The sequence below is a fragment of the Anguilla anguilla genome, chromosome 1, assembly GCF_013347855.1.
Source record: "Anguilla anguilla isolate fAngAng1 chromosome 1, fAngAng1.pri, whole genome shotgun sequence".
In the NCBI taxonomy this organism is placed as follows: Eukaryota; Metazoa; Chordata; class Actinopteri; order Anguilliformes; family Anguillidae; genus Anguilla; species Anguilla anguilla.
The window spans coordinates 87,425,658-87,448,816 of record NC_049201.1 but is presented as its reverse complement, the minus strand read 5'-3'; the positions used below and the strand labels follow the sequence as shown (position 1 = coordinate 87,448,816).

Below are 23,159 nucleotides of genomic sequence, written 5' to 3'. Positions count from 1 at the left end.
AATCATTTCACTTAAAATCCCCCTTTCATGGCACTCATGTTACATGTACCCCCATTCCAGCACGTATTGTAATTTGTATTTTTGTCCGAATATTGTAGCTTGTTATTCCTCCTAGTTTTACTTGGCATAAGTTAGGTCAGAATAATGTTCACTGCGTGAACTGAACTGTGTATTGTACCTTATCAAACCTGTGTTTTGTTGTTGTTCCAATGACCATGATATGCACTTTTGTACGTCACTATGGATAAAAGTGTCTGCTAAATAAATCTAAATAAAATCAGGGCTCCATGCTAACATTTTTTCCAAGGAGCACATGTGCTCCTATTTTAAAAAAAAATTAAAAATAGTAGCACTCTTATGCACCCAATTAGTAGATGTGCTCCTAAATTATTTTTCCAGTTAGCATAGACAAAATTTTCAGGAGCAAAAGCTCCTAAAATGGGAGCACTGATGAGCCCTGGTAATGTGATGTATGCTGTAGCATTAAGGATGCCTTCACTGGAACTGAGGGGCCTAGCCCAAACCACGAAAAACAGCCCCAAACCAAGGGGTGTCCAGATACTTTTGGTCACAATGTATATGTTCAGCTCCACAGATCACTCTGCTGTCAGACGTACAGTGGCTGTAGGTCGCTGGAGGCACGGAACACTCAGAGTTGCCAGGTAACAGTTTTGCAGCATGGCACAGAAATATGAGTTTCACATTCCAGCCTCACTGACTTGGTGGTGTGGAGGGTGCAAGTGTGCATGTCTGCTTGTTTTAACTAGCATGGTGCTACAGCACATACTATTTGAGTTGCACTAGCAAGATTCATTTTAAAATTGAATTTCTGAATTGTTCATTAGCCTACATCATTCAATTTGGTCACAGTCCCATGCTAATCAGACTGGAATGTTGTATTTATTTATTTTTTAAACTTTCTGCATAAAACAATATAACAGTGCTGCGCTGAGAAATGAGACGTGCAGAGCAGCCCATGCACCGTCACCGAAATAAGTTTTACTGACGTGGATTGGAATCAAACTTTTTTTAGGCAAAATCACAATGAAGACAATGACAGGGAAAGATTTAAATGAACCCGCTAACATCTTGAGCAAATGGTTATGGTTGTGATAACCGCGTTTTTAAATATCCGTTGTCTGAACTATTAGCGGTTTATTACTGTCAGATTCGCCCGACTGTTAAGATACTATCGCCCCCTGACGGACACCTTGCTCTCCTGCACGCCCTGTCGGACAAAATACGAACTAAATCTCCCGTATTTCTTTCTGTGCAGGCTCTTCAGAAGGGTTATGCTGCTATCAAATAGTTCATTTCTACAGTTTCATGCTAGGTAGACAAATAGACAATAATAATTAGATAGTATAATTAGATTAGATAGATAATAATAATAATAATTATTATTATTATAAGACTAATAATAATTAGTACCGTTATTATGATTATTCTTGTTATTATTATTATTATTATTATTATTATTATTATTATTATTAATAATAATAATAATAATGATAATAATAACAATATTATTATTATTGTTGTTGTTGTTGTTCATCTAGTAGTTGTATTTCATTCACGCTGTTTGTAATAAAATGGAATTTATTCAGCTACTCTCGAGTTTCTCGGGACATTGCGCGAGCATATACCGTGAGACTGAACTGCGCCAATGCAGCGCAAAATATTCTCAGTCTCGATATCTTTTTTCTGACAGAGGACCCAATTACATAACATGGAATGATAACCCGTCACACGCGCGCAGTCGCACTGTGCCGGCCCATTGAGAACGTACTCTATGCGGGAGTGACATTCATAGCAATGCCCGTGTGTCGCCACTGCAGTCTGTTCACGTAGCGTTTTCAAGGAGAGAAGTTGCACGGAACTTATCGGGGACACGAATGACGTCAATCCCTCCGGCCAATCATCCTGAGCCAATGGACACTTTCGCGGCGTTTTCAGTGGCCAACAGGAGCGACACCTAAGGAATTTTTGGTCGTCCTCCAGCCCGCTGGGTATAAAACTAAACGCTACGGTGCGAGAATGGGTTTGAAGCAGGATACGCCGAACAGCCCTTACTGGGAAAACACGAGACCTGCGATCAACAACAACAACAACAACATCATCATCAACAGCAGCGCGGATTCCAGGAAAATACTCAAACTGATTTTCTTTACAATTAAGACCAATAAGTTCGGGATATTCTTTTCCTTGCGTGTTCCGAAGTTGCAGTTGTGACGTGCTGTTATCGCTCATGTGTCGGAAGCTACATTAGCAAATAAAATTTAGTTAAACAGTTTACAGTGTTTTCAGAACAGTGCTGCGGTAAAAGCAGACCAGGCGATAAACAGCTAAAGGACTGTTACATTTTAATGCAGTGCACATAAAACTGTTGTTCTTTTCAGATCTATGTTTCAGTGTGTTATGCAATAGTTTCAGAAACTCGGACACTAGAGCAATGTGACAGCTAGGACACAAAACTACGTACGAGTAATATTTTTTTACATTCAGAAAGAATCATACCCTAACTGACATACTGCCTTATCGCCTGTACATTACTCTGCTAGTATAGTAAAACTGCAACTCCTAATAGAGATATCTGCACGCTGTACGAGCTGAACTTCTGACAGGACACATACACCATGCCTTGGGACGTGGGGGTGTTGGACAGTCGGGCGGATTATAAATCTGAGAAGCAATGCCAAAAAACTTCGTTTGCTTTTTACCAAGCCGTCCGGGACTTGTTACCGGTTTGGGTGCTCGAAGATATGCGGACGATGGAGGTGTTTCACTGGGAGGAAGACGGGCGAGCGTGCGCGTATTCCCCCTCCGAGGCTCTACTGTACGCGCTGGTGCATGACCACCAGCCCTACGCCAAATACCTGCTGAACAGGTACTCGGTCAGTGCCCTGGAGATGCCCAGCAAGAGCTTCTGCTGCTGCCAACTGTCCACAACGCCGCACCTGGCCATGGCCGTACGCTACAACCGCGTCAGCATTCTCAAAATGATCCTCAACTCCGCGAAACACTTCCCCGAGGAGGAACGACTCGGCTACTTGAACCGGCACGGCTGCGTTCATGTGGAAGGTGGCAAGACCGCCCTGCACCTCGCGTGCGACCTGGTCCGACCCGAGTGTTTGCTTCTGTTGCTTGGTCACGACGCGTGGCCCTACGTAAAGGACCGAACGGGTAACACCCCTTTGGACTCGCTCCTGTCTCAGATTGGTCAGAGCGATCTGGACATGCGCCTGAAGCACATCTGTCTCGGTTACCTCATACTGTTTATGCCCACTTTCCGTTTCCAAATGAAGGGAGAGCTTCGGGACAATGCGGCGCAGTGGCGGGGTCTGATCGGGGAGCAGGCGTTTCGGTGGCTGTGCGGACTGTCGGCGCCCTCACTGTTCGTGCAGGCGATGCAAAAGCTAATTCAGACCGTGTCTGCGGAACAGCTGGAATCTCTCCCGCTGCCGGACTTCCTCAAACCCTTGGACTTCAGGTTACAATGAAAATTGCGCTAACATGTACGATTACGCAGATTATGCGCATTTGCGCACGGATGTGTATTTGTCTGAACGTTGTTGAAAATCTTACTTGGTTTGCTCTCCTTGCAAGTTGAACGTGAAAGGCTTGGTTTTGTCCTCGAAACCACCACAGCTATGCACTTTATAACGCGACTGTTCTGATGGTCTGTAATGCTCAACAATAAAAAAAGTTATTGGCACACAATTAAAACAGAACATTTATTTAACTTTATTCTAATATCAACCGTACGCACACACGCATGCAAACACAAGCGCACACCCACGGTCAGAGCCCAGAACACGTAAACACACTCGCAATCACCTCGTGAACCAGCTCCAGTGCAGTGAAATAAGTGGTCACAGAAGGACACACACAGACACATTGTAAACAGCTTTATTTAGGAATACAGTACATACTAAAGAGACAAGGGCCTCACGCACACACACACCCACACACCATCACAGCACCATAGTCCTGTATCACTTTACCCTGTAGCAGGACTGAAACGAACCTGTTTAGTGTGTGTGCGCAAGTGTGTGCACGTGCATCTATGTGTGTGTGTGTATCTACAAGTGTGCTTCTGTGTCTGTGCATGTAATAATGACTCAGTATGTATGTATGATTGCATATGTATGACTGAGTGTGTGTGTTTGTGTGTTTGTGTGCAGCGTGTATGCAGTGTGTGTGTGTGTGTCTGCAGTGTGTGTGAGTGAGTGTGTGCAGTGTGTGTGTGTGAGCGTGTATGCAGCGTGTGTGTGCAGCGTGTATGCAGTGTGTGTGTGTGTGTGTGTGTGTGTCTGCAGTGTGTGTGAGTGAGTGTGTGCAGTGTGTGTGTGTGAGCGTGTATGCAGCGTGTGTGTGCAGCGTGTATGCAGTGTGTGTGTGTGTGTGTGTGTGTCTGCAGTGTGTGTGAGTGAGTGTGTGCAGTGTGTGTGTGTGTGTGTGTGTGTGTGTGTCTGCAGTGTGTGTGAGTGAGTGTGTGCAGTGTGTGTGTGTGTTGGGGGTTAAGGATGTTAATGGGGTGCAGATTACTCCACAGTAGCACATTAACATAGTAAAAAAAAACAGCCAGGGAAGCTCAGACACACAAGCCTACTTCAGCTCCAACACAGAACACGTCCCTTTTAGTTCGCTTAATTTTTCACTTTTTCATATTTCAGAGACAAAACTCCAATGCATGATAAAAATGTTTTAGATAAAAGCATAAAACCATCTTCATAAAAGGCCCAGGCAGGCCTCATCCACTACCACACCTTTCAGACTCAGAGAACAGGAAGTGACATCAGGCCACATCCTGTGTGCACCTGCACACATTTTCAAACTCCCTCCACACACCTCACCACATCTCAGAGTTAATCACATTTTCCATAATGAACCATTTTATATTTACATGAATGCACTATACAGTAGTGAGAGGTTATGATGCGGAACACAGTTAATATTATAAATATTATATTTAAAGTAAATGATGCTCCTCCCCTGCATGGCTTTCTCTACAACAGTAAAACCATTAGACTACAGCAAGCGTGACCACCTGGAAAACCACGCCCACATCCACACCTGTCTCACCTGAAGAAGAGCCTCACGCTGCAGCTCAGCTGCACAGCCGGGTTCAGGTGCAGTTAGGGGTCATGCTCAGGTAAAACCTGTGCTCTGTGTACTGCAGGTAGCCTGGCCTACCTGCGCTTTATAAAATATCACCCCTTCCAACTACAGCCCCAAAAACACCGCCCTTTTAAAGAGTGACCAAACTCCAACATTCACTGCCTGTCTATATACATCAATGGTCCCATTATTATAAACATTGTGTTTCCTTCATGTAATAATAATAATAATAATAATAATAACAACAACAACAACAACAACAACAACAACAACAGGACCAGGTCTGCCGCCCCCTGCCCAGTTTGAGTGACAGCAGAAAGGGACCCCCAGCCCTATGGCTGATTCCATTTCAATTCAGCCAATTCAGGAACTAATTAATTAAGATTCCATTAATTAACGGCAGAAATCTTCATAGAACACTGTGGGCGTTTCCTGAAGTGGATTACACTGGATTTTCTGAATGAGCAGAAAGGAGCTTCCCTCCCACTCCACAGGCTCTGCAGGGGGGGGGGGGGGGGTGGTGGAGGGGGCAGGCTGCGCTGTGGCGGGAGGTGGGGGACTGGGGGGGGGGGATTGAGGGGGGGTTCATGCTGCACTGTGGGGGGCAGGGGGGGTGGGGTTGGTGGAGGGGGCAGGCTGTGCTGTGGGGGGCAGGGGGGGTGGGGTTGGTGGAGGGGGCAGGCTGCGCTGTGGGGGGAGGTGGGGGGAGGGGCGGGACTGGGGGGGGGATTGAGGGGGGGTTCATGCTGCACTGTGGGGGGCAGGGGGGGTGGGGTTGGTGGAGTGGGCAGGCCGTGCTGTGGGGATGGGGGCAGTATGATAAGGGAGGGGGGGTATGATAAGGGAGGGGGTACAGGGGTACATGTGCATCTCTATGATTACAAGCTTTCCAGCAGCAGGATGAGTATTTAAAACATGCAGATACTCGTGGGGTTACTGTAGGTCACTGTTGCTAGGCACCTGGCCAGCACCGTCCAATAGATATAGCCGAATGCAGCTCTACCACACACGCTCAGCCGGGATCGCCAGAGCAACACATCACAACAGAGCTTCCTGAACTCACTTCCTGCTTTACCTCAGGCTCGCCTGTCAGTTAGGAACACTCTGCTTTTCTGAAGTACTGATGCTAAAAATATTAAAATGATCCAAAATATAAAACAGACAAAAAGGATGGAAAAGTAAAGGACTGGAAATCAAAGTGGTGTGGGAAGTGGGCGTGGCCCAGGAACAGTCAATCAGAATCCAGGGATCCACACAGCATGCAGGGGCAGCCCAGAGCAGTTTGCCACTCAGAGTCCTGTTAGAAACAGACAGTTTGGAGAGACTGGATCTGGACGAGCTCCAGGGTGCAGTTCTGTCCCGGTCCAGTGTGAGGTTCTGTCCCAGTCCAGTGTACGGTTTTGTCTCAGTCCAATGTGTGGTTCTGTCCCGGGCAAGTGTGCAGTTCTGTCCTATTTTAGATGACCTCCCACTCATCCTCCAGATCCTCCCCCACAGACCCAGCGCTGACCTTTGACCTGGCCACGCCATGCAGGAAGGTTTTGGTCAGTCTGTGGATGAGGCTCCCTGATTGGCTCAGAGCCCACAGCTCATCATCGGGGCTCACTGCAGGGGAAAGAGCTGTGGCTGTTACAGGTTTATGGGTAAGTAAAGGTGAGGTGCAGGTGTAGATACAGGTGTAGGTGTAGATACAGGTGTAGATGTGAGTGCAGGTGCAGGTGTAGATACAGGTGTAGGTGTAGATACAGGTGTAGATACAGGTGTAGGTGTGATTGCTGGTGTAGGTGTACATACAGGTGTAGGTGTAGATACAGGTGTAGGTGTGATTGCTGGTGCAGGTGTAGATACAGGTGTAGGTGTGAGTGCAGGTGCAGGTGTAGATACAGGTGTAGGTACAGGTGTAGATACAGGTGTAGGTGTGAGTGCAGGTGCAGGTCTAGATACAGGTGTAGGTGCAGGTGTAGATACAGGTGTAGGTGTAGATACAGGTGTAGATACAGGTGTAGGTGTGATTGCTGGTGCAGGTGTAGATACAGGTGTAGGTGTGAGTGCAGGTGCAGGTGTAGATACAGGTGTAGGTGCAGGTGTAGATACAGGTGTAGGTGCAGATGCAGGTGTAGATACAGGTGTAGGTGCAGGTGTAGATACAGGTGTAGGTGCAGATGCAGGTGTAGATACAGGTGTAGGTGTGATTGCTGGTGCAGGTGTAGATACAGGTGTAGGTGTGAGTGCAGGTGCAGGTGTAGATACAGGTGTAGGTGTGATTGCTGGTGCAGGTGTAGATACAGGTGTAGGTGTGAGTGCAGGTGCAGGTGTAGATACAGGTGTAGGTGCAGGTGTAGATACAGATGTAGATGTAGGTGAGATATATGTGTAGGTGTGAGTGCAGGTGTAGGTGTAGATACAGGTGTAGGTGCAGGTGTATATATAGGTGTAGGTGTGAGTGCAGGTGCAGGAGTAGATACAGGTGTAGGTGCTGGTGTAAATATAGGTGTAGGTGTGAGTGCAGGTGTAGGTGTAGATACAGGTGCAGATGCAGGTGTAGGTGTAGATACAGGTGTAGGTGCAGGTGTATATATAGGTGTAGGTGTGAGTGTAGGTGTAGGTGTAGATACAGGTCCAGGTGCAGGTGCAGGTGTAGATATAGGTGTAGGTGTGAGTGCAGGTGTAGGTGTAGATACAGGTGCAGGTGTAGATATAGGTGTAGGTGTGAGTGTAGGTGTAGGTGTAGATACAGGTGCAGGTGCAGGTGTAGATAAAGGTGTAGGTGTGAGTGCAGGTGTAGGTGTAGATACAGGTGCAGGTGTAGATATAGGTGTAGGTGTAGGTGTAGATACAGGCGTAAATGCAGGTGTAGATATAGGTGTAGGTGTGAGTGCAGGTGTAGGTGTAGATACAGGTGTAGGTGCAGTTGTAGACATTGGTGTAGGTGTAGATACAGGTGCAGGTGTAGGTGTAGATACAGGTGCAGATGCAGGTGTAGATACAGGTGCAGGTGTAGGTGTAGATACAGGCGTAAATGCAGGTGTAGATATAGGTGTAGGTGTGAGTGCAGGTGTAGGTGTAGATACAGGTGTAGGTGCAGTTGTAGACATTGGTGTAGGTGTAGATACAGGTGCAGGTGTAGGTGTAGATACAGGTGCAGATGCAGGTGTAGATACAGGTGCAGGTGTAGGTGTAGATACAGGTGTAGGTGCAGGTGTAGATACAGGCGTAGGTGCAGTTGTAAGGTTGCACACCCCCGCGTTACCCACCTGTGAGGCAGGTGACGAGGCCGGGGGTCTTCTTCCAGTAGTCTCCAGCGGGGTTCTTGTCGGTGACACCATAGCGGCGGGCGATGTCGCCGCTCGGACAGAGCACCCACACCGTCCTGAGGCTCAGCACCAGCTGACTGGCCTGCAAGCCTACGCCAGAGGGGAGGGGCTTCATTAAAACCTGAGCACAGTGCTAATGCTAACGCTCATGCTAATGCTCATTAAGAACAGCAAGGCTGTTTGTCTGTGAGGGTAAAATGAGCAGTGTGGAGCACAGAACCACCTGAACGGACTTTATGAGCAGAACTGATCAGATGTGCGTGGAGTGGGGATAGGGTGGGCGATATAACAGAGTGTTGACCAGAATATGGCAGAACACGTAAAATACCAATCAGATTGTGATTATGAATGCTGATCTAATATATAGGACCGGAAAAGGGATGATTACGCATACAAAAATAATAATAATATTGGGTGCATATAAGACAGCGGCTGTCTTATCAGCCAGTGTCCTCCTGTCTCAGGTGTGTAACCTGGAACATGTCCCCTGTCTCAGGTGTGTAACCTGGAACATGTCCCTGTCTCAGGTGTGTAACCTGGAACATGTCCCTGTCTCAGGTGTGTTACCTGGAACATGTCCCTGTCTCAGGTGTGTAACCTGGAGCATGTCCCTGTCTCAGGTGTGTAACCTGGAACATGTCCCTGTCTCAGGTGTGTAACCTGGAACATGTCCCTGTCTCAGGTGTGTAACCTGGAACATGTCCCTGTCTCAGGTGTGTAACCTGGAACATGTCCCTGTCTCAGGTGTGTTACCTGGAACATGTCCCTGTCTCAGGTGTGTAACCTGGAACATGTCCCTGTCTCAGGTGTGTAACCTGGAACATGTCCCTGTCTCAGGTGTGTAACCTGGAACATGTCCCTGTCTCAGGTGTGTAACCTGGAACATGTCCCTGTCTCAGGTGTGTTACCTGGAACATGTCCCTGTCTCAGGTGTGTAACCTGGAACATGTCCCTGTCTCAGGTGTGTAACCTGGAACATGTCCCTGTCTCAGGTGTGTTACCTGGAATGTGTTCCCAGTCGGTGCCCACTGGCATCTCCTCGGTGATGCCGGTACGCACGTGCACATTGGCCCTGCTGTCCACAGCCCACAGCATGCGGTCGTTAGGGCTGGTGTGCACGCTCACCAAGTGCACTCCCACAGGCTGAAGGGAGAGACCACACATCAGCACACTGCCCCAGCTAAGAGAGACCACACATCAGCACACTGCCCCAGCTAAGAGAGACCACACATCAGCACACTGCCCCGCCTAAGAGAGACCACACATCAGCATCCTGCCCCAGCTAAGAGAGACCACACATCAGCACACTGCCCCAGCTAAGAGAGACCACACATCAGCACACTGCCCCGGCTAAGAGAGACCACACATCAGCACACTGCCCCAGATAAGAGAGACCAGGAGGGGTTGGGGGTGTAGGGGTATATGGGGTGTGTCGGGGGGGTGTGGGGGTATATGGGGTGTGTTGGGGGGTGTGGGGGTATATGGGGTGTGTTGGGGGGTGTGGGGTATATGGGGTGTGTTTGGGGGGTGTAGGGGTATAGGGGTATATGGGGTGTGTTCGGGGGGTGTGGGGTATATGGGGTGTGTTGGGGTGTAGGGGTATATGGGGTGTGTTGGGGGTGTGGGGTATATGGGGCGTGTTGGGGGGGTGTGGGGGTGTAGGGATATATGGGGTGTGCTGGGGGTATATGGGGTGTGTTGGGGGGGTGTGGGGGTATATGGGGTGTGTTGGGGGGTGTGGGGGTATATGGGGTGTGTTGGGGGTGTGGGGTATATGGGGTGTGTTGGGGGGGTGTGGGGGTGTAGGGATATATGGGGTGTGCTGGGGGTATATGGGGTGTGTTGGGGTGTGGGGGTGTGGGGGTATATGGGGTGTGTTGGGGGGTGTGGGGGTGTAGGGGTATATGGGGTGTGCTAGGGGGTATATGGGGTGTGTTGGGGGGTGTGGGGGTGTAGGGGTATATGGGGTGTGCTAGGGGGTATATGGGGGGTGTGGGGGTGTGGGGTATATGGGGTGTGCTAGGGGGTATATGGGGTGTGTTGGGGGGTGTGGGGGTGTAGGGGTATATGGGGTATGTTGGGGGTATATGGGGTGTGTTGGGGGGGTAGGGGTATATGGGGTGTGTTGGGGGTATAAGGGGTACTTGCCTGCTCTGGGGGTTCGATGCAGATCCAGGCGGGCAGCATCATGCTGGGATTGAGGGGCTGGGTTCCAACCCGGAAGTACACCATCCCGTTCCCGTCACACGCCCACACATGCTGACTGCCGCAGGAGATACTCACCAACCGCACATGCCCTGCAACACAAACACAGCCCTGTCAGCAGCCAATCACAACACTGCAAACACCACTGCATCCAATCACAACACTGCAAGCACCACTGCATCTCATCAACAGGCTGCAAACACCACCACATCCAATCACAGCTCGGCAATCACAAACATATCCAATCACAAGGCTTAAATCTCCAACACATCCAATCACAAGGCTGTACATATGACTGCATCCAGTCACCAAGGGACAGCAGGGTCTGGAAGGGCTGTAGCTTGGAGTAGGACACGCCTGCCACCCTGAGATGGGGTGACCATTTTACCCCCAAATACGAGAGGACAGCACATCCTCCCCTCCCCCATACACACACACACACACACGCACACACACACGCTCTATACACACTCACACGCACACGCTCTATACACACACACACATGCACACGCACACATGCTCTATACACACACGCACACACACCCACACATGCTCTATACACACACACACACACACACACATGCCCTACACACACGCTCTACACACACACACACACACACACACACACATGCTCTATACACACACACACACACACACACACGCACACACACGCACACGCACACATGCTCTATACACACTCACACACACATGGTAAATGGTAAATGGACTGCATTTATATAGCGCTTTTATCCAAAGCGCTTTACAATTGATGCCTATCATTCGCCAGAGCAGTTAGGGGTTAGGTGTCTTGCTCAAGGACACTTCGACACGCCCAGGGCGGGGTTTGAACCGGCAACCCTCCGACTGCCAGACAATCGGTCTTACCTCCTGAGCTATGTCGCCCCACATGCTCTATACACACACGCACACACGCACACATGCTCTATACACACACACACACACACACATGCCCTACACACACACGCTCTATACACACACACACATATACATGCTCCATACATACACACTCACACACACATATACATGCTCTATACACACACGCGCACATATACAGGCACATACACATGCTCTATACACACTCACACACACACATGCCCGACACACACGCGCAGATAGCGACTGAGTAGAGATGACACAGACAGCGTTATGGGGACAGACAGTGACTCAGTAGAGATGACACAGACAGCGTTATGGGGACAGACAGCGACTCAGTAGAGATGACAGACAGCGTTATGGGGACAGACAGCGACTCAGTAGAGATGACAGACAGCGTTATGGGGACAGACAGCGACTCAGTAGAGATGACAGACAGCGTTATGGGGACAGACAGTGACTCAGTAGAGATGACAGAGAGCATTATGGGGACAGACAGCGACTCAGTAGAGATGACACAGCGTTATGGGGACAGACAGTGACTCAGTAGAGATGACAGAGAGCATTATGGGGACAGACAGCGACTCAGTAGAGATGACAGACAGCGTTATGGGGACAGACAGCGACTCAGTAGAGATGACAGACAGCGTTATGGGGACAGACAGTGACTCAGTAGAGATAACACAGACAGCGTTATGGGGACAGACAGCGACTCAGTAGAGATGACAGACAGCGTTATGGGGACAGACAGCGACTCAGTAGAGATGACAGACAGCGTTATGGGGACAGACAGCGACTCAGTAGAGATGACAGACAGCGTTATGGGGACAGACAGCGACTCAGTAGAGATGACAGACAACGTTATGGGGACAGACAGTGACTCAGTAGAGATGACAGACAGACAACGTTATGGGGACAGACAGTGACTCAGTAGAGATGACAGACAGCATTATGGGGACAGACAGTGACTCAGTAGAGATGACAGAGAGTGTTATGGGGACAGACAGTGACTCAGTAGAGATGACAGACAGCGTTATGGGGACAGACAGTGACTCAGTAGAGATGACAGACAGCGTTATGGGGACAGACAGTGACTCAGTAGAGATGACAGACAGCATTATGGGGACAGACAGTGACTCAGTAGAGATGACAGAGAGTGTTATGGGGACAGACAGTGACTCAGTAGAGATGACAGACAGCGTTATGGGGACAGACAGCGACTCAGCAGAGATGACAGACAGCGTTATGGGGACAGACAGCGACTCAGTAGAGATGACAGACAGCGTTATGGGGACAGACAGCGACTCAGTAGAGATTTAGTTCATAAACGATGAAAGACGTGTTTTGGACCTGACAGATTAATGATAAAGTAACAGGCAGTGAAGTGCCGAGACACAACAACAAAACTTAAAATGATGCGTAAGCAGTGATATCTGAGTGACCAAACAGCATCACACCAAATCACAACACTGCTGTAAAAACCACTGCATCCAATCAGAATCTCACTCAATCACAATGCTACATTCAACTGGAAGGCTCCAAACACAACTCATCCAATCACAAGTGATTATGCAGAGGTCACTCTCCAAGGTAGTTAACATGCAGATCACAAAGGTAAGCTATTCACAGACCACACCTCCAGAGATCACATGCACACACGTCACACGGGTCACACACACGCCCAGCTCTCATTGGTCTGGTCCCTGGGCCATATGCAGGTGAAGTATTTAGGAGCTATTTGGGAACTTGTTTACATTCAGAAGCCTTACATTTGGGAATTCTGGGCGTTCACATTTGCGATCACTCCGTGTTTATATTCGGGAACATTGGGTGTTTAAATTCACAAGTGTTGGGTGTCCATATTTGGGAACACTGAATGTTTACACTTAGGAATGCTGGGTGATTGTATTTGGGAAAATGGGGGTTTATATATGGAAATGCTGAGTGTTTATATTCGAGAGTAATGGGTGTTTATTCACAGTAAGTGCAGCTAGTTGTGTTTTGGTAACGATGGAGAAACAGAATGGGTAAAAGCCAAATCTGGATTGAGAGTTTAGTAAAGTACACTGTAAGGCTTTACTTACTGGCATAGGCCAGTCATGTGCATCGCAGCGATAATGAATAGAGTAAAACGATAATTAATAATACAGAATTCATCTGGTCATCTGGCTCTCCATCAGACATGAAACAAGGTAAGACTGCAGGGAGGGGAAGCAGAAATCTGCCAGCCAATCACTGCTGAGCTTATATAACCCCCGCTCCCCCACCCCCCCGCACGCTGCCCCGCCAAACAGCAGGGCCTAGGAGGATCCGCACGTCACGGCTGATGACCGAAGACTATTTACAGACGGGGACACACCTGACACCCCGGGACGGAGTCACCATTTCACCCCCGAAATGTGAGAGGACAGCACATTCTGCTCAGAGCCTCCGTGTGATCAATGTCCTGCCAGCCTCTGGGACAGAAACACCCCCCTGACCTTCATTCCCCTGACCAAAACATGCCCTACACACCCTATACACACACACAAACATCAACTCACCCAATCACAGCACCACAAACACCACCTCACCCAATCACAGCACCACAAACACCACCTCACCCAATCACAGCATGGGAATCCTTTATGTTCTATAACATGCAATGTCACAGTAGCATCTCCCATAAATGAGCTGCAGTGGGTGTGGTTTGGGTTGGGCATGCCACTTTGGGTTGACTGCAGTGCTAACCCACATGCTCCCCACCCCTCGACCCCCCTCAGGTGACTGACCGCCAGACATTACATTACATTACATTATAGGCATTTAGCAGACGCTCTTATCTAATCACACCTAATCAGACAAAAACAATCCTGCCAGATACACTAACAATCATATTATCCTAACTAGGTACAGTGAGCTAAACTATAGGCTAGGGAGGGGTGGGGAGAGGTGCAGCCTGAAGAGATGAGTCTTCAGTCTGCGTTTGAAGGTGGTGAGATTCTCTGCTGTTCTGACCGTCACGGGGAGGTCATTCCACCAGCGAGGGGCCAGGACAGACAGCAGACGGGAGCGGGAAGTACAGACCAGGCTTTCCCAGAAGGCATATTTCCAGCCGGTACAAAAACTGCTCATGCCATTCAGCTGGACGGCAGCCATTTTCCACAGCTCAGCCTCTCTGTCCAGAACCTGCCCCTGAATTCTGCCATAAATCACCCCCCTCAACGTCTGTACACAACCTGCCCCTGAATTCTGCCATAAATCACCCCCCTCAACGTCTGTACACAACCTGCCCCTGAATTCTGCCATAAATCACCCCCCTCAACGTCTGTACACAACCTGCCCCTGAATTCTGCCATAAATCACCCCCCTCAACGTCTGTACACAACCTGCCCCTGAATTCTGCCATAAATCACCCCCCTCAACGTCTGTACACCCTGCCCCTGAATTCTGCCATAAATCACCCCCCTCAACGTCTGTACACAACCTGCCCCTGAATTCTTCCATAAATCACCTCCTTCAACGTCTGTACACAACCTGCCCCTGAATTCTGCCATAAATCACCCCCCTCAACGTCTGTACACAACCTGCCCCTGAATTCTGCCATAAATCACCCCGGCGATATAGCTCAGGAGGTAAGACCGATTGTCTGGCAGTCGGAGGGTTGCCGGTTCAAACCCCGCCCTGGGCATGTTGAAGTGTCCTTGAGCAAGACACCTAACCCCTAACCTCTAACTGCTCTGGCGAATGAGAGGCATCAATTGTAAAGCGCTTTGGATAAAAGCGCTATATAAATGCAGTCCATTTACCATTTACCCCCCTCAACATCTGTACACAACCTGCCCCTGAATTCTGCCAGAAATCACCCCCCTCAACGTCTGTACACAACCTGCCCCTGAATTCTGCCAAAAATCACCCCATCAAACCAACCGTTTCAAGAGCAGACTGACAGCTCTCTACAATCACTGGAGAACGGTTTAATTGGAGAATGGTTTAACTGGAGAATGGTATAACTGGAGAATGGTTTAATTGGAGAATGGTTTAACTGGAGAATTGTTTAACTGGAGAATGGTTTAACTGGAGAATGGTATAACTGTAGAATGGTTTAACTGGAGAATGGTATAACTGCAGAATGGTTTAACTGGAGAATGGTATAACTGGAGAATGATTTAATTGGAGAATGGTATAACTGGAGAATGGGTTTAACGGAAGGGGGGGGCACAGCGGGTGTGTACAGTGCAGTGGGGGGGGGGGGCGCAGCGGGTGTGTACAGTGCAGTGGGGGGGGCGCAGCGGGTGTGTACAGCGCAGCGGAAGGGGGGGGGGCACAGCGGGTGTGTACAGCACAGCGGAAGGGGGGGGGCACAGCAGGTGTGTACAGCACAGCGGAAGGGGGGGGGGGGCACAGCGGGTGTGTACAGTGCAGCGGAAGGGGGGGGGCACAGCAAGTGTGTACAGCACAGCGGAAGGGGGGGGGGGGCACAGCGGGTGTGTACAGCACAGCGGAAGGGGGGGGGGGGCACAGCGGGTGTGTACAGTGCAGTGGGGGGGGCGCAGCGGGTGTGTACAGCGCAGCGGAAGGGGGGGGCACAGCGGGCGTGTACAGCACAGCGGAAGGGGGGGGCACAGCGGGTGTGTACAGTGCAGCGGAAGGGGGGGGCACAGCGGGTGTGTACAGTGCAGCGGAAGGGGGGGGGCACAGCAGGTGTGTACAGCACAGCGGAAGGGGGGGGGGGGCACAGCGGGTGTGTACAGTGCAGCGGAAGGGGGGGGCACAGCAGGTGTGTACAGCACAGCGGAAGGGGGGGGGGGGCACAGCGGGTGTGTACCACGCCCTTATAAGGGCACAGAAGCAGCGCACAGCGCTGGGAGAATGCCACTCTGTGGGGTTTATATAACCTCCGCCCTGACCGCGGTCATGTGGTCAACACACACACACTGCAGCTAAAACCGGCCCCCGCTCAGCTGCCAGCCCCTCTCCCCTTACAGACCCCCCCCCCCCCCCCCCCCAGCGCTGAGGAAGCAAGATTACACCCCCCCAACCCGACACCCCCAACCCAACACCCCCACTCATCACATGCCGTCTATTTCTGTCTGCTCTGTGCCAGATTCATGGCCTCTCTCTCTCTCTCTCTCCCTACCTCTCTCTCTCTCTCTCTCTCTCCCTACTGCTCTCTCTCCCCTCATCCTCTCTCTCACCCTATCTCTCTATCTCTCCCCTCATCCTCTCTCTCTTCCTCTCTCTCTCCCTACCTCTCTCTCTCTCTCTCTCTCTCACCCTATCTCTCTATCTCTCCCCTCATCCTCTCTCTCACCCTATCTCTCTATCTCTCCCCTCATCCTCTCTCTCACCCTATCTCTCTATCTCTCCCCTCATCCTCTCTCTCTTCCTCTCTCTCTCCCTACCTCTCTATCTCTCCCCTCTCCCTCTCTCTCACCCTATCTCTCTATCTCTCCCCCTCATCCTCTCTCTCTTCCTCTCTCTCTCCCTACCTCTCTATCTCTCCCCTCTCCCTCTCTCTCCCTACCACTCTATCTCTCCACTCACCCTCTCTCTGTCCCTTCTCCCTACCTCTCTCTCTCTCACCTCTCTCCTCCTCTTTCCTACTCTCTCACCCTGTCTTGCTTTTTCTTCCCTTCTCCCTCTCTCTAAATGAGGTCATAATCCCCCAGTTTAATGTACATTCCCAGATTGGGTGTCTCGCTGTTACATCTGTCCCCATCCCCTCATGTAACTCAGAGAGCAGCTCTAGAACATTCTTCCACAGAGCAGCAGCCATTCTGCAGGCCACCTGCTCGTCTGCGCAGTCACAATGCAGAACTGCGCAGCTAGTCTGACCAATCAGTGCACTGTGAGTGGGGGTGGGACAGGGTGGTTAGGGACAGGGCGGGGCAGTCTCTGGATCACTTTGACAGCACAGATTTCACAGCCCTACATCAACAAATCACAAATCCCCCCCAAACATGAGCCTCACAAATCCCCCCAACATGCACCTCACAAATCCCCCAAACATGCACCTCACAAATCCCCCAAACATGCACCTCACAAATCCCCCAAACATGCACCTCACAAATCCCCCCAAACATGCGCCTCACTAATCCCCCCAAACATGCACCTCACAAATCCCCCCCAAACATGCGCCTCACAAATCCCCCCCAAACATGCACCTCACAAATCCCCCTCAAACATGCACCTCACGAATCCCCCCCAAACATGCGCCTCACAAATCCCCCCCAAACACGCACCTCACAAATCCCCCCCAAACATGAGCCTCACAAATCCCCCCCAAACATGAGCCTCACAAATCCCCCCAAACACGCACCTCACAAATTCCCCCAAAACATGAGCCTCACAAATCCCCCAAACATGCGCCTCAAACATCCCCCAAACATGCACCTCACAAATCCCCCAAACATGCGCCTCAAACATCCCCCAAACACGCACCTCACAAATCCCCCCCAAACATGCGCCTCACAAATCCCCCCCAAACACGCACCTCACAAATCCCCCCCAAACATGAGCCTCACAAATCCCCCAAACACGCACCTCACAAATCCCCCCCAAACATGAGCCTCACAAATCCCCCCAAACACGCACCTCACAAATTCCCCCAAAACATGAGCCTCACAAATCCCCCAAACATGCGCCTCAAACATCCCCCAAACATGCACCTCACAAATCCCCCAAACATGCGCCTCAAACATCCCCCAAACATGCACCTCACAAATCCCCCAAACATGCACCTCACAAATCCCCCAAACATGCGCCTCAGACATCCCCAAAAACGTGTCTCCTGAATCCCCCAAAATGTGTCTACCAAATACCCCCTAATCTGCTTTTTGAGCAGACTCTCCCGTCCTCCTGCTCCTGTATGGAAACGATCTTCTCTGAACCCAGAATTAAGCGAGCAAAATAGTTCTGCTTCCTGCTAAACAGTGTTTAGAATCTGACTTGCAAATGTTGGCTGACCTTATCATGCACACAAACAGTCAACACTCTTCCTGACTTCATCAACCAGCATGCTAAATCAGCATCTCATTTCACTACTCGGTATTTCCTCTGTGATATATATTACATATTTATGATATTAAATATTAAGTATTAATGTGTGTGTGTACATGAAAGTGACCGTGTGTGTGTGTGTGTGTATAATATTTGTGAGTGTGTGTGTGTAATTTGTCTGTGATTGCGTAACTGTATAATATTTGTGAGTGTGTGTGTACGTGAGCGCGTGTGTAATTTATGTGTGCGTAACTGTGTATAATATTTGTGAGTGTGTGTGTGTAATTTGTCTGTGTGTGTGTGTGTAACTATGTATAATATTTGTGAGTGTGTGTGTGTACGTGAGTGTGTCTATGTATGTGTGCGTCTGTGTGTGAGAGAGTGTAAAACTATTTTTATCTTTCCCCCTCCTGCTTGCTGACATTCACCTCATTACAAAACACAGCTTATGCAAACACCCTCTCCCCCACCAGGCCTCGCCTCAGTCAAAAATACACATGCTTGGGTGGGGGGGGGGGGGGAATTGGATTTCCTGTCGAACAGATACCAGCGTACCCCACACCCCTTACGTCATTCCACAAACCGACAGGCTGCAGGGTATTTGACCACAGGACCCCACTAGAAGCCCCACTCAGCACTGATACAGATGCCCCGCCCCACACTGAGACTGAAGCCCCGCCCACTGCAGCAGATGCCCCGCACAGCACTGAGACAGATGCCCCACCCCGCACTGAGACTGAAGCCCCGCCCACTGCAGCAGATGCCCCGCCCAGCACTGATACAGATGCCCCGCCCAGCACTGAGACAGGTGCCCCACTCAGCACTGATACAGAAGCCCCGCCCAGCATTGAGACAGATGCCCCGCCCAGAACTGAGACAGATGCCTTGCCCAGCACTGAGACAGAAGCCCCGCCCACTGCAACAGATGCCCTGCCCAGCACTGAGACTGAAGCCCCGCCCACTGAAACAGGTGCCCCACCCAGCACTGATACAGAAGCCCCACCCAGCACTGATACAGATGCCCCGCCCAGCATTGAGACAGATGCCCCGCCCAGCACTGATACAGATGCCCCGCCCAGCACTGATACAGATGCCACGCCCAGCACTGAAACAGATGCCCCGCCCAGCACTGAGACAGACACAAGCCCGGCCCAGCACTGAGACAGGTGCCCCGCCCAGCACTGAGACAGGTGCCCCGCCCAGCACTGAGACAGACAGAAGAAACATAACAACAGAACATTTGAGGTTTGGAGGTGGGCAAGCTTAATCTCTTTTTTTCCAATTCTTAATTAATCTTTCAGCAGTGAAATGAAGTCACACATCCACTAGATATCCCTGGTCTAACGAAGTGTAAAAGTGGGAGGTTTGGAGGAGCGCCCTGCCAGGAGATCAGGCTGTCAGTGGGACAGGGGCGGGTGGGGACTGTGACCACACAACCAGGATGCCCACTCTCACCCAAAACACAACACACACACAACGAGGACGCCCACTCTCACCCAAAACACAACACACACGCAACCAGGACGCCCACTCTCACCCAAAACACAACACACACACAACGAGGACGCCCACTCTCACCCAAAACACAACACACACACAACCAGGACGCCCACTCTCACCCAAAACACAACACACACACAACCAGGACGCCCACTCTCACCCAAAACACAACACACACACAACGAGGACGCCCACTCTCACCCAAAACACAACACACACGCAACCAGGACGCCCACTCTCACCCAAAACACAACACACACACAACCAGGACACCCACTCTCACCCAAAACACAACACACACACGCAACCAGGACGCCCACTCTCACCCAAAACACAACACACACACAACCAGGACGCCCACTCTCACCCAAAACACAACACACACACAACCAGGACGCCCACTCTCACCCAAAACACAACACACACACAACGAGGACGCCCACTCTCACCCAAAACACAACACACACGCAACCAGGACGCCCACTCTCACCCAAAACACAACACACACACAACGAGGACGCCCACTCTCACCCAAAACACAACACACACACAACCAGGACGCCCACTCTCACCCAAAACACAACACACACACAACCAGGACGCCCACTCTCACCCAAAACACAACACACACACAACGAGGACGCCCACTCTCACCCAAAACACAACACACACGCAACCAGGACGCCCACTCTCACCCAAAACACAACACACACACAACCAGGACACCCACTCTCACCCAAAACACAACACACACACGCAACCAGGACGCCCACTCTCACCCAAAACACAACACACACACAACCAGGACGCCCACTCTCACCCAAAACACAACACACACACAACCAGGACGCCCACTCTCACCCAAAACACAACACACACACAACCAGGACGCCCACTCTCACCCAAAACACAACACACACACAACCAGGACGCCCACTCTCACCCAAAACACAACACACACACAACCAGGACGCCCACTCTCACCCAAAACACAACACACACACAACCAGGACGCCCACTCTCACCCAAAACACAACACACACACAACCAGGACGCCCACTCTCACCCAAAACACAACACACACGCAACCAGGACGCCCACTCTCACCCAAAACACAACACACACGCAACCAGGACGCCCACTCTCACCCAAAACACAACACACACACAACCAGGACGCCCACTCTCACTCAAAACAAAGCACAACACACACAAAACATGCCATTTTGATTTGATCATCCACACTCAACACTCACTCATTCACACTCATCACACACTTTGGAAGTATTTGAGAACTTATAATCCTGAAAGACAAAACACTCTGCATTTCAAATATTAATTCTTGCATTGTCCATAAATGCAGGTTCACAGGCTCAGGCTGTTGATGAAATGAAACAATGAAACGTAGTACCCCAACATACTTTCAAATACGCATTTGAAAAAATTGTGCACCAAATGGTTTTCAAAAGTATTTAAATGCATTTCGAAATATATTTCTCTGAATAAATGCAATAGTATATTTTAAGAGGTCCAGCACTGCACATTTAGTAACTGACTAAAACATCACATTGTGTGAAGAGTATTTTCAGGAAATGTAAGTGCTGGAGCTGTACGCTAGTACTTATTTCACTGCTTTGATATTTAATCAGCTCATAATCCTGCCTCACTTTTCAATTTAATTCATCCCTCTAAGTGACCACAGGATTTAATCCTGTTTCCCTAACAGGAGAAGGTCAAAGGTCAACACAGACAGCCGGCAATACGCAAATAGCCAGCAGACCTCTGTGGCTTCAAACAGAACATCAGCTGCTGCGCTGCGTCAAAGTAGAGGTCGATACTGGGAACATCTGATCCACCCCATAAACACCCCTGGTTTCGAGCCCAAATGCTCTTACATTCTGATCCCAAACACTCTTACATTCTGAGCCAAATGCTCTTACATTCTGAGTCAAACACTCTTAAATTCCGACCCCAAACGCTCTTACATTCTGAGGCAGACACTCTTACATTCCAAGCGGTGGGGCTTGTGCACTGGGGGTGGGGTTTGTTGCAAGGGGCGGGGTTTATTGCAGGGGGGTGGGGTTTGTTGCAGGGGGTGGGGTTTGTGCACTGGGGGTGGGGTTTGTTACAGGGGGTGGGGTTTGTGCACTGGGGGTGGGGTTTGTGCACTGGGGTGGGGTTTGTTACAGGGGGTGGGGTTTGTGCACTGGGGGTGGAGTTTTTTACAGGGGGTGGGGTTTGTGCACAGGGGGTGGGGTTTGTTACAGGGGGTGGGGTTTGTGCACTGGGGGTGGGGTTTGTGCACTGGGGGCAGGGTTTGTTACAGGGGGTGGGGCTTTTGCACTGGGGGTGGGGTTTGTTACAGGGGGCGGGGTTTGGGAGTACTCACCCAGCTGGCTGAGGTCGAGGCGGGTCCAGTGCAGGCCGGAGGGGCAGTTGGGGGAGAGGGTGCGGATGTGGATGCGCCCGTGCCAGTCCAGCCCCCACACTGCATCGCGGCACGCGGTCAGCTGCACCATCTCCACCTCCGCAGGAAGCTGCACCGTGGACGGGCGGAGCTGGGCGTCTCCGTCCCAAATGCAGAACAGGTCCCTCCGGCTCTGTCCCACCCACAGGAAACTGCCTGCTCGCACACAGGAAGTGGGCACGCCCATTACAACCATACACAACACAGACATGAACCCATCAGAACCTAACAACAGAGCTCAGCTACTGTCCAGATATGAACTGTAAAGACCTGAGGTGTGGAACTGTTCAGAGATTTATATAACACACACACACACACACACACACACACACACACATCCACACGCACGTAAGCACCCGTGTGGACCTGGGCTCTGTAACTCACCCTCTTTAGTAGGTGAAGAGGAGGAGAAGATGAAGGCCCACTTGGTGACAGACGCTGTTCCTCTGGGAACCACACTCTCCCAGTAAGAACCTGCAGCATCCAAATGTTGCCAAAGCAACGACGCCATCACCACATCACCATAAAAACATCCATCAATATGTTACTATAGTAACACGCATCAATATGCTACTATAGCAATACCCATCAGTACATCACCACAGCTACACCCATCCATATGTTACTATAGCAACAGCCATCACTATGTAACTATATCAACACCTCTTCAGTACATAA

At 50.3% G+C, this 23,159-nt stretch overlaps 2 protein-coding genes across 2 annotated transcripts in view; one reads left to right on the top strand and one right to left on the bottom strand.

Moving 5' to 3' along the window:
* The first annotated feature begins 1,816 nt into the window (after positions 1–1,816).
* On the top strand, positions 1,817–3,720 carry ankrd9 (ankyrin repeat domain 9). Its single transcript, XM_035406453.1, has one exon. The coding sequence runs from the start codon at positions 2,637–2,639 to the stop codon at positions 3,498–3,500; it is 864 nt and encodes a 287-aa protein (XP_035262344.1). The 5' UTR covers positions 1,817–2,636; the 3' UTR covers positions 3,501–3,720.
* Positions 3,721–5,880: 2,160 nt separating this feature from the next.
* tecpr2 (tectonin beta-propeller repeat containing 2) overlaps positions 5,881–23,159 on the bottom strand; it is a 35,574-nt gene continuing 18,295 nt past the window's right edge. The window contains 6 exon segments of the mRNA XM_035389963.1: positions 5,881–6,726; positions 8,376–8,525; positions 9,437–9,578; positions 10,584–10,732; positions 22,404–22,637; positions 22,866–22,955. Of these exon segments, the coding sequence (XP_035245854.1) occupies positions 6,578–6,726; positions 8,376–8,525; positions 9,437–9,578; positions 10,584–10,732; positions 22,404–22,637; positions 22,866–22,955 (914 nt within the window). The 3' untranslated portion in view covers positions 5,881–6,577.